At 33.3% G+C, this 11,856-nt stretch overlaps 1 protein-coding gene across 2 annotated transcripts; it reads left to right on the forward strand.

The window, feature by feature from the left end:
- Window positions 1-778: 778 nt before the first annotated feature.
- LOC139850523 (homeobox-leucine zipper protein PROTODERMAL FACTOR 2-like) lies at window positions 779-5,599 on the forward strand. Of its 2 annotated transcripts, none has more exons than XM_071840095.1 (9): window positions 779-1,582; window positions 2,202-2,528; window positions 2,636-2,737; window positions 2,859-3,062; window positions 3,390-3,567; window positions 3,731-4,002; window positions 4,122-4,217; window positions 4,335-4,690; window positions 5,098-5,599. In XM_071840095.1, exons 1-8 carry the CDS (start codon window positions 800-802, stop codon window positions 4,665-4,667), a joined length of 2,295 nt encoding a protein of 764 aa, XP_071696196.1. In that variant the 5' UTR covers window positions 779-799; the 3' UTR covers window positions 4,668-4,690; window positions 5,098-5,599. The 2 variants fall into 2 exon arrangements, with proteins under 2 accessions (XP_071696196.1, XP_071696197.1); XM_071840096.1 differs by having other exon boundaries at window positions 2,202-2,525.
- The last annotated feature ends 6,257 nt before the right edge of the window (window positions 5,600-11,856 follow it).

An 11,856-nucleotide genomic window follows, 5' to 3' on the forward strand; every position in this document is an offset into this window, starting at 1 on the left:
TCCAAAAATTCATGTCAAGAACCATCAAACCCTAGTCAAGAATCACAAAATCATTAATCATGTTTTTGAAGTTTTACAAATCAACCTACACATCAAAATGAAGCTAGTGATACTAGTAACACAATTAAAACATGCACTTTAACAATCTAACAACATTAACTCATCCAAAATCAAGGATTAAGCACACCCATTTCAAGTTCATGCTAGTTACTCCAAAAACAACAAATCGAGCAAACCAAACATATATTCATGTTAGACTCGAGCCATAGACACTAACTAACACCATTTCAAATCAAAAACACGAATTTAGAGAAATCTAGAGTTTTAGAAATGTTACCCAAACGAGATGAAGTTGGTATCAAATTGTAGAGGATGAAGAGAGGATTCCAAATATGTAATCGGATTTGTTGTGAGCTTCCAAGATTGAATTTAGATGATGAATGAATGGAATGGGTTTGTGTGTGTGTGTTCTTGAGATGGAGAGAAAAGGGATGAGGGAGATGATGGAATGGATGAAATGGGTTGACTAGTTGACCTAGTCAACTAGTTTGCCCATTTGGCAACTCCGGTCCCTCGAGTTTCAAAGCGGGTGCGGGATTTAACCGATCGAATATTTTTAAAACGCAAGTTAACGAGAGATGTTATAATTAAATGACGGAATTATTATGAACGTTAGTCAACGGAAACTACGAATTTAAATAACGAAAGGTATTATTTAAAAGAAAAAGACGGTGTTAAAAATAAATTTAACGGAAAAACGCGGGATGTTACATCAAATCCCTGGTTCGTTCTTCTCACAATGTCTGGACACCGGTTTCTGAGACACAGAGCAGGTAAGGGCGTTGTTCGTCATCGGGCTTCACTCGTTCCCAACAACTTCATCTCCGAGCGAACTGCTTTTACTGTTTTGTTAATTGTCCGCTCTAAATTTTCGTATGATTTACTCTGGCCATTTCTTAAAACCCGAAAGGTTATGGTGGTTAATTGTTCCCGTTGGGGCAACCATGGTTGCGTTCTTCAATGTCCCGATCTTCAAAATTTTCAACACCTACTGGATACACCTTCTCATGAAATGGGCGTGTTTGTTAAAATATGTCGTTTTGCTGATAGAACTCGCAAGTTTTCAAGGGCCACTTGGATCAAGATAACCGGTATTCCACCTGTATACGCGTCTTCGGTTAGTATTGAGAATATAGCTTCATGCTTTGGTGACGTCATTTGTGTGTCGAAAGCGTCAACTGAGCTTAAACAAGTGGGTTTTATGTTGGTGATGATTGAGACGACTGAGGCAGGTTCAGTCAAGGGTTTCGTTGACGGTTTAATTGAAGATGATTCGAGCTCACAAGTGGTAAAGGTGTGGGTTGAGGAGGTTAACGAATTTCGATCAGTCGATCGGGTGTTTGATGGAGGGTTCGAATTCGAATCGTTAGCGGCGTCTAATAGGGCTATCCTTTTGAATGTGGACTCTGGCTTTGTTGATAATGGTGTGTCCGGTGGTCCTGCAGCCATTGGAGAGATATCGTTTGACGAACAACGACTCAGTATTGAAAGTGTTCACCTACATGAACAAGTAAACCAATCGGTATGTTTAATATTATATAATTATATGTTTATTATTTTTCAGTTCTTTTATTAAGTAGTTGTATTGTAAAGTTGTATCTGTTGTATGCACCGTTGTAAAAAAACGCAATTGCTCATTTTTAAGAACATACTGAACCAATTTAGGAGAATTTGTTTCATTAATCGGTCAACGTCAAATAATGGGTCAAAATTGGTCAATATGAATTTAGACTAGAATTTTAGAGTTTTTGAAGAAATGAACGATTATGTTTTTAGATAATTATGTTAAAGTTTATGTTAATGGTTTTCTTCTATATTTATACATATAAGTTTCAAATTTATTATTTAAATGTATAAAAATTCCAATACCATGAATCGCTTCCCCGGATTGCCAATTACTCCTTCCAAAATTTCGACCGAGTACACCTAATTAAATGTACTAATATTTTTTCAACTATTAGTACTATGCAGATAATTATGAAAGAATGATTCAGAGGTATGAAAGATTGTTGCAAAATGTAACTATTTTATTATGCATGTTCTCTAGATTAGGACGATAACGAAACATAATCTTCTTACGATCTTGTTAGTTGTAAGCTGATAATGAAATTAAATATATATTTCTTGTGCATTCAACACAGATTGATAGCAAGCCATTGTTAACGTACCACAATGGAACGCAACCTGCAATGGTATCAGCTTCAGGTTCTAGTGAGACAGACAAGCCGGTTATAATTGAAGTAGCGGTTGCAGCCATGGAAGAACTGGTTAGGATGGCTCAGTCTGGTGAGCCTTTGTGGGTTCAAAACCCTGATAACTCATCTGAGATCTTGAATGAACAATATTACTCGCAAACGTTTTCTAGAGGCATTGGACCAAAACAATTGGGATTGAGAGCGGAAGCTTCTAGAGAATATGCTGTTGTCATCATCAATCATAAAAATCTTGTCGAGATATTCATGAATGTGGTATTGGAAAACAATTTTTTTTGTGTGTGTGTGTGTGTGTTTAAATGTTGATTAATTTGAAATTGTGAAAAATTATTAAGACTAAAATGTATTAAAAAAAATTGCAGAGTCAATGGTCAAATGTGTTTTCTGGCATTGTTTCAAAAGCAATGACTATAGAAGTGATTTCAACTGGAGTAGCTGGAAACTACCATGGGGCTCTGCAAGTGGTAAGGATAAAAAAAAAACATTCATGCTCACAAATGTATCGAAATTCTATTTTTCAAAAAAATTAGCAAAAAATACTTTCGTTAAATAATCTTGAGCATATAATGGGTTTGTACTGTACAGATGACAGCTGAGTATCAGGTTCCTTCACCATTTGTCCCAACCCGAGAGTACTATTTCGTTAGGTACTGTAAACAGCATGCTGATGGGGCGTGGGCCGTGGTCGATGTATCGTTGGACAGTTTACGTCCTACGATGATGATGTCAGCGCCTCGAAGAAGGCCATCAGGTTGTTTAATTAAGGAACTTCCCAATGGGTACTCAAAGGTGAAACTCGATCTTGGTTCAACTTCTAGAGTTTATTCATCATCATCAGCTTATATATATTAATATATTAATATAAGCTAATCATGATGTTTTTGTTTATGGGATTTTCTTATTCTAATGACAAATTTTAGGGTTGTCGTTACACGCTTAAAATTCTTGTTGTTGTACATTTGAATAACCGCCACCCTATAACTAATAGTTACCCACTATGTACAACACTTGTAAGCGTCTTTATGACATCACTAACAGCCCTTGGGGCTGTCGTTAGAAAAAAACATAAAGATTTGAAAATTCTATATTAACTAGTAAATATTTCGCTTCTTCTAGGTAACATGGGTTGAACATGTTGAAATTGATGATGGATCATCGGTTCATGATATATACTGGTCACTAGTAAACTCTGGTTTAGGGTTTGGGGCAAAACGATGGGTAGAAAAGTTAAAGAGACAGTGTGAAAGGCTTGCAAGCACAATGGCAAATAATATTACTGCTCGCGATGTTGGAGGTAATAAATACCTGTATTTGTTAGAAATTTAGATGTAGCTAATTGGATGGGTCGAGAGAGTTGGGTAATGGGTCGGATTGTAAACCTTGCAAGGGGGGCTAATGGGTTGGGTTTTTTTGTTTTCTTTTACAATAAGTAACGACATTTATATCTATTTCAACAGTTATAACAAATCTTGATGGTAGAAAGAGTATGTTAAAGCTTTCGGAGAGAATGGTTTTGAGTTTTTATAGCGGTGTTGGAGCTTCAACAACACATAGTTGGACGACGTTATCTGCTAGTGGTGCAGATGATGTTCGTTTCATGACTAGAAAGAGCGTTGATGATCCAGGAAGGCCTCCTGGTATAATCCTAAGTGCTGCTAAATCATTTTGGATCCCGGTCCCACGAAAACAAGTTTTTGACTTTCTTCGCAATGAAAACTCAAGGAGCGAGGTACTTTTTATATTTAGTTTTCAATTTACAAAGCATCACAAATGTATATTATTTATTTATTTATTTATTCTTTAATGTTCGCTAATCTTTCATTGATATTATGCTATACATATATATAGTGGGACATTATTTCGTCAGGTGGACTAGTTCAAGAGATGATGCATATTGCTAATGGCCGTGATCCAGGAAACTGCGTCTCGCTTCTACGTGTCAATGTAAGATTAACTTTTTTTAGAAAAAAAAAAAAAAATACTTAAAACATTGCAGCGTCTGACTTGTACGTATATTGTACATGAATTTTGATCTTTTACACATCTTATTTTATATTATAGAGTGGGAATTCGAGCCAAGGAAACATGTTAATACTTCAGGAGTGTTCAAATGACCCAACGGGTTCATATGTAATTTACGCTCCAGTAGATGTTGCAGCGATAAACGTGGTGTTTGGTGGTGGTGATCCTGATTATGTTGCGTTACTACCATCTGGTTTTGCTATACTTCCTGATGGAAATGGTGGTGGATCGTTACTGACTGTTGGATTTCAGATTCTGGTTGATTCAGTTCCTACAACAAAACTATCACCTGGCTCCATTGCAACCATCAATAGTCTTATCAAGTGCACCATTGAAAGGATCAAAGCCGCTGTTGCTCCTAATAATCCTTAACCAAGTTGTCGCCGTTCTATATCGTAAGCCGCTATCGCTATTATCAAACTTTGTTTCACCGAATGTCCGTAAAGGATTAGTTAACAAATAAGACAAGTCTGCAACCGAAAGTACCTGCAGACCTTTTACTACTCAAGTAAAAGTAAAAATATTACTACAGGGCCTCTTAGCCACTTAGCCTCCTTAGGGATTGCGTGATCAAATCTGTGTGGCGCTAGTTTTTGTTATAACTGAATGGTGGGCCACCCAGTGGTGGATAAAACAGACCTGGAGGGGTATAAAAACCAAGGCTAAAACATGTACTTTTAGTACACACAAGTATTAGTAAGAATTTAAATAGTGTCACATGGTGTACTTATTTACAGTGGTAATCTGGGACTTTTTTAATATTAACTTACTTGTTTCCCTAACTATTTTATGTATTTTGTAGCATGATCGATTCCACGAGACGAGATGAAGGAGGATAAGCGGACGTCACGTATCATTTGAATATAATGAAACAAGTCAAGAACGAACCTAAAACAATCCTTTGGCGTATGGTGTCATCAACAATGGCTATAATCATAGGTTCGGGTATTGACTTTGCCTAGTTTTGTTGACAATTTCCGAGTAAACTAAAACCTTATCGAGTGAAATTTAGTTCTACTCTTGAAAAATTTCTTTACATTTATAGTTTTGGTTTAAGGGATTTGAATTGTATGCGTTTTTAGTTTGAAGTTTAGTGTTAGCATGATTGCCCTTTTAGCATGATTCCACTGAAATAGTATAACTTCAGGCACCAACTCATCTCCCTACCAAACTCACACACATGAATTTCACCATATGGTTAAGACAACTATTCTCTACTCTCATTGGCTACGATATCCTGGGTTTTTTCGATGGCTCCATTGAAGCACCCCCCGAAAGTTCACGATGTTAAGCCAAATCCCGGCTACACCAAATGGTTTTGACAGGACCACATAAATTCTAAGTTCCATACTCAGCAGTTGTTCCGCGAGCATTCAGACTCATATTTCATTAGTTTCTACATCCAAAGCGGCGTAGGAACGACTCAGTGTTCTTTACCCGAACAAGTCACGGACTCGTATTATTTCCCTCAATGATGACAATCTTGTACTCCATATTCTCCATCGTCTTGGAAATGACTTCAAGGAGATTAGTGCTGCTGTACATGCGAGAGATAAGTCCATTTCGTTCGACGAGTTGCACGACAAACTAGTCGATTATGAACTGCAACAAATGCGAATCATCAAGTCTGCCCTGGATGTAATTCCTACTGCAAACTACACTCAACGTAGCTCTCGCACAATCATTTTACAAGGGTCCAAATGCACGTGATGAACAGCAGCAGTTCAACAGGTATCGTAACTCGAATCAACAAACCTCAAATCCACCTCAATTTCAACGCTGCTGGTACTTCTTCTACCTTCAACAAAGATTCATAGTGTAATTTTTGTAGAAGAAACGGGCACTGTACAAAAGAGTGTCGCAGCCTTGCTCGTTTCCAAAAAGAAAACGACATTAACCCAGTTGCTCATTTCACCACTACTCATCCCTCGTCGTCTCCTTACTGGATACTCGACACAGGGGCATCACACCTCGACATCCCTTGTCATCTTCTTAGAATACGGAGGACCTGAAGAGATAATTCTTGGTGACGGTTCAGGTTTACCAATAACCCATCTCGGAAAAACAGTTCTTAAAACTAAAAATCGTGTTTATAAACTTGATGATATTATGTGTCCCTACTCTCGCAAGAACCTTATATGGGATGCATGATTTTGTCGTACTGACAGTTTCATTGGAATTTTTTCTTTCTTATTCTCTGGTGAAGGACTTGAACACGGGGTGTTAGAATGTAGCATAAAAAGTCAACTAAGTCAAATAACCTTTTTAGGTTATTTGTCTTCTTGGGATCAGATTATAAGTTCATCATTTCCCTTTTTGGATGAAAGCAACAAGGGTCTACTAGATGCCAAGTTTAACGGGTCAAGCATACTCATGGCTACAGCCTTTCCTCTTTTGTAACGAGGGTTCCAAAAGTATTTTTGGAGCCTACCCATTTAGGAATTAGCTGTTACATTATCAGTGTATATTTCTCTTGTAAATTGTAAGCAAACCAATTCAGATTATAATATCAATCAAACAATCAATATTTCAATCGATCATATTCTTTCATACAATCATTTTATCAATAGAAACATGGTATCAGAGCTAACAGTGTAGATCAAAGAGATCAATACAACCGTTTTTTTAGATTTCATCATCAAAATCAAGCTGCCATGTCAGGAAAGGACGGTAGCAAAATATCTTACCTTGATGCTTTATGTCAAACATCTACTTGTATTGTATCAAAAGCAGTCACCACAAACCACCATCGACCACCACAACCGCTGAGTTGTGTTTATTGCGGAATGCAAGAACACACGATAATAAACTGTTTCAAGCTACTTGGGTATCCCAATTGGTGGCACAAACAGAAATTTGGCGAAGTTGTGATGGCAGAGGTAACCGGCAGCAGCCACGAAGTCACCGGAGTCAACCATAGAGTCACCGGCGGCAACCATACGGTCACAACTCAAGGACATCTCAGAAAACTACAAGAGGTAACCCAAACCTTAAATCACCTCATATATCGAACAAATGAGTGAAGGTAAAACCTTCGAACCCTAATTTTGCATCAAAACAGCCTGTCAAGGTGATTAGGGTAAACCCTAATCACCGCAAACCTATAGAAGTTAAGAACCCTAATCGGTTCTATTACTTACAAACAATTGAAGAAGAAGATTTAAACCCCTATCTTCGATCAACGACACCTCAATCGACCGACTTTAAAAGTGAAAACCCCAATCTGAAAGGACCCGTTCATATACATTATAAACGATTCACAATAGTTGATTACATTGCGAGGTATTTGACCTCTATATGATACATTTTACAAACATTGCATTCGTTTTTAAAAGACAAACTTTCTTTACATCGAAAATTGACAGGCATGCATACCATTTTATAATATCCACTACCCAACTATAAATTGATTTAACAATAATCTTTGATGAACTCAATAACTCGAATGCAACGTTCTTCGAAATATGCTATGAAAGACTCCAAGTAATATCTTTAAAATGAGCAAATGCACAGCGGAAGATTTCTTTAACACCTGAGAATAAACATGCTTTAAAGTGTCAACCAAAAGGTTGGTGAGTTCATTAGTTTATCATAATCATTTATTTCCATCATTTTAATAGACCACAAGAATTTCATTTCCAGTTCTCATAAATATACGTCCCATGCATAGAGACAAAAATAATCATTCATATGGTGAACACCTGGTAACCGACATTAACTAGATACATATAAGAATATCCCCTATCATTCCGGGATCCTCCTTCGGACATGATATAAATTTTGAAGTACTAAAGCATCCGGTACTTTGGATGGGGTTTGTTAGGCCCAATAGATATATCTTTAGGATTCGCGTCAATTAGGGTGTCTGTTCCCTAATTCTTAGATTACCAGACTTTAATAAAAAGGGGCATATTCGATTTCGATAATTCAACCATAGAATGTAGTTTCAATTACTTGTGTCTATTTCGTCAAACATTTATAAAAGCGCATGTATTCTCAGTCCCAAAAATATAAACGGTAAAAAGGCAAATGAAGCTCACCATACTGTATTTCGTAGTAAAAATACATATAACGTCATTGAATAAGTGCAAGGTTGGCCTCGGATTCACGAACCTAAATTAATTATATATATTTATTTGTTGGTTAATATTTGTCTAACAAATTAGGTCAAGTCATAGTGTACCACAATCCTAATGCTCGAGACTAATATGCAAAAGTCAACAAAATTAAATTTGACTCAAAATAATTTCCAAAAATATATACATGATTAATATATAGTTTAAATATCATCGTTTTATATTTTTAAATATTTTTAAAAGATTTATTAGAGTAAATAATATAATTTATGTATTAATAAATAAAATTTTATATTAAATTTATATAATAAAATATACTTTTATATATATTAAGTAATAAAATTTATAGGGTTAATTTAATATCATAAAGATAATATGATAGGTATTATTAAAGTAAGTTATTACACGTAGTAAAATATGTTTGTATCACATATTTATTTGATAAAATAATATCTATAATGATAGTAAGTAAAAGTTGTATTATTTTTTAATAATAATTATTATTTTAATAATATCAATATTTATAATTACTAAGATGACATTATAATAAAACGATAATTCTAATTATGATAACTTTAATATTTACGATAATTTTTAATATTATCTTTAAAATAATAATTCTATTTAAAATAATAATAATAATAATATTTTATAGTAACAATGACATTTCTATTAAAATGATAATTTTTGTTAAAATGATAGTTTTAATACTAACGATACTTTTAATAATAATAGTAATGATAAAAATAATAAGAACGATAATTTTATCTAAATCAATATCTTATAATATTTTAATTTCATCATGATACTCTTACTCATTATTTCCTAATCGTTTCGTTTAATAGCTTTTAATCATCTTTTATATCGTGTTCATAATAATGATAATAATAGTAATCAAAATAATTAGGTGTTACAAATATTTGTTTTAATTACACTAATATTAATAATGATAGTTACTATATAATGATAGTTACTATAACATTATTAACGATAATACTAATAATTATCTTAATGATAATATAGTAATAATAATAATAATAATAACAATAACAATAACCATTTTTAAATAATGATATATATATATTAATAATGATAATAATAATAATAATAATAATAATAATAATAATAATTGGATAATAATAATAATACTAATTATAACTTTAACGATAATAACGATAGTAATAATAAAAAAATAACAATTATTAATGATAAATCCCTTTTATTGATAAAGATAATAATAATGATAATAATAAGATAAAAATAGAACGACGATAAAAACTACGATAATAATAATCATTTTTAATAAAAATATCGAAAATTCAATTGATTATAACTTCTAATCCGTTCATCGAAACCATTTGATATCTAAAGGAAAAGTTCTTAATTTTTCGCTAGCTTTCCAAGGACATGCATATCTTATACCTTATCTCAACCGCAAGTGTAACTAATTCAAGATTCAACCTAACCTGTCTAAGGGCAATATCAAAAGTACAAGCATGCATAATCCTAAATACTCGAGCACTAGTCAGGGATACACTATTAGTATGTAAAAGTTAAATTATGAGTACTCACGTATCAATATTGAGATTCAATATTGCAGGAAAGGTACGTAGACGCAACGGAAATGGTAAACACTATATTGACCTCACGAGCATACCCATGAACCATACTCAATCACCTCCATAGCTATAACCCATAATTTCCTTAATCCTATCCTACTCGAAAAATAATTTCGAAATCACTCGGACAGTACTCCGTCATAATATTTTATGTATACTAATAATATCTTGAAATAATACGGAGTAAATATATATATGTAAATCGATTGAGATAGTTTAGAGAAAAATATTTTCAAGTTTCTATGAAATAATGAAACCTATTGAATTCTATTTATAATAGATTTTTGAATTATTAAAGTGAATTATTAAAGTATGAATTATTAAAGTGAATTATTAAAGTATGAATTATTAAAGTGAATTATTAAAGTATGAATTATTAAAGTGAATTATTAAAGTTAAAGTAAAGTAAAAATAAAGTAAAGGTAAAGTTTAAGTATAGTAAAAGTATAAAACTATGTACATATAATACGCGTATAAATATATATAATATTAATTTAAATCGTTATATATATTTAATAAAATAAAATATAAATATCGTTATCTTTATCATACTAGTTAAGTAATGAGTTGTCAAAAGTGGTTCTAGATATTTATAAAAGTTATATACGTTTTAATAATAAAGTTCTTTTTAAACTGAAAATGTTTTTGTACGTTTGAAACTAAATAGATCAATCGAGTCTTTATGAGATTCAATCTTCCACTATCTTTTGTCTAGTTCTCAATGATTGACAATTTGTTCTTATTTATAAATCACTTTACCATTTTCTGAATATTGTTAAAATGGAAAGATTTCTCAAATCAACGTGGGCCTTTCAACAGAGACTTGTAATCATAATTCAATATATCTGATAATTCAATCATTTGATCTTATCTTCTAATTCCATTGATAAATATTTTGAAACAGATACAATCATATAAAGTATTTAATCTAATATTTTGTTTACGTTTCAAGTTATAATATATATACACATATACATATATAATCATATTCGTTTAATGGTTCGTGAATCGTTGGAACTTGGTCGAGGTTGAATGAATGTATGAACATAGTTTAAAATTCTTAAAATTTAACTTAACAAATATTGCTTGGAAACATATAAAGATTAAAGTTTAAATTTGGTTGGAAATTTCTGGGTTGTCACAGTACCTACCCGTTAAAGAAATTTTGTCCCGAAATTTGAGTGGAAAGGTCGTGAATGATAATAAGTATGTTTTCATGATGCATACGGGCTGAAAATTAGAGTTTTATCATCAGCGAATAATTTGGATAAACAATCCATTTATATGAAGAGTACGAATGAAGCTAACATAGAAGAGTGAAATGAGTAAGTGTAGATTCATCTTATCATTTGACGTAGATATGATTGATTCCCATATTTCAAGGGATTTGAAGAAAATCTTCTTAATAAGATTTGACTCTCCGGTAATCAAGGGAATTAGGATCCGCTTTAAATGCGATCGTCCATTTTAATTGTTCTGTCGGAGATTTTCTTATAAATTCACCTCCTTCATTTCCTTACAACTCACACCTTCTGTTGATGCATTTTATGCAAGTCCCTAGACATCTACCCACGTCCATTGCAGGTACAACAGTTTACAGGCCACCATGATTGCTCGTTATTATCCTATCCGTGTTTGTATGTGGTTACAGGAACTGCAGGAACGAGATTTAGATGTTTAACTATCTTAGACTTAGTCAGACGTACGAGTGAAGCCTCACTAGTACGGCTGACAGGCTCATACGCACGGTTGATGCTGAGCTAAGTCACAATTACAACCTAAATGAGAAGACATGAGTGAATGATCACCCGTACGGCTGATGAAGCCAACTCGTACGTGTGATGAATGAATCGTATGGGTGAGTCA

The sequence above is a fragment of the Rutidosis leptorrhynchoides genome, chromosome 5 (assembly GCF_046630445.1).
Source record: "Rutidosis leptorrhynchoides isolate AG116_Rl617_1_P2 chromosome 5, CSIRO_AGI_Rlap_v1, whole genome shotgun sequence".
Classification (NCBI taxonomy): Eukaryota; Viridiplantae; Streptophyta; class Magnoliopsida; order Asterales; family Asteraceae; genus Rutidosis; species Rutidosis leptorrhynchoides.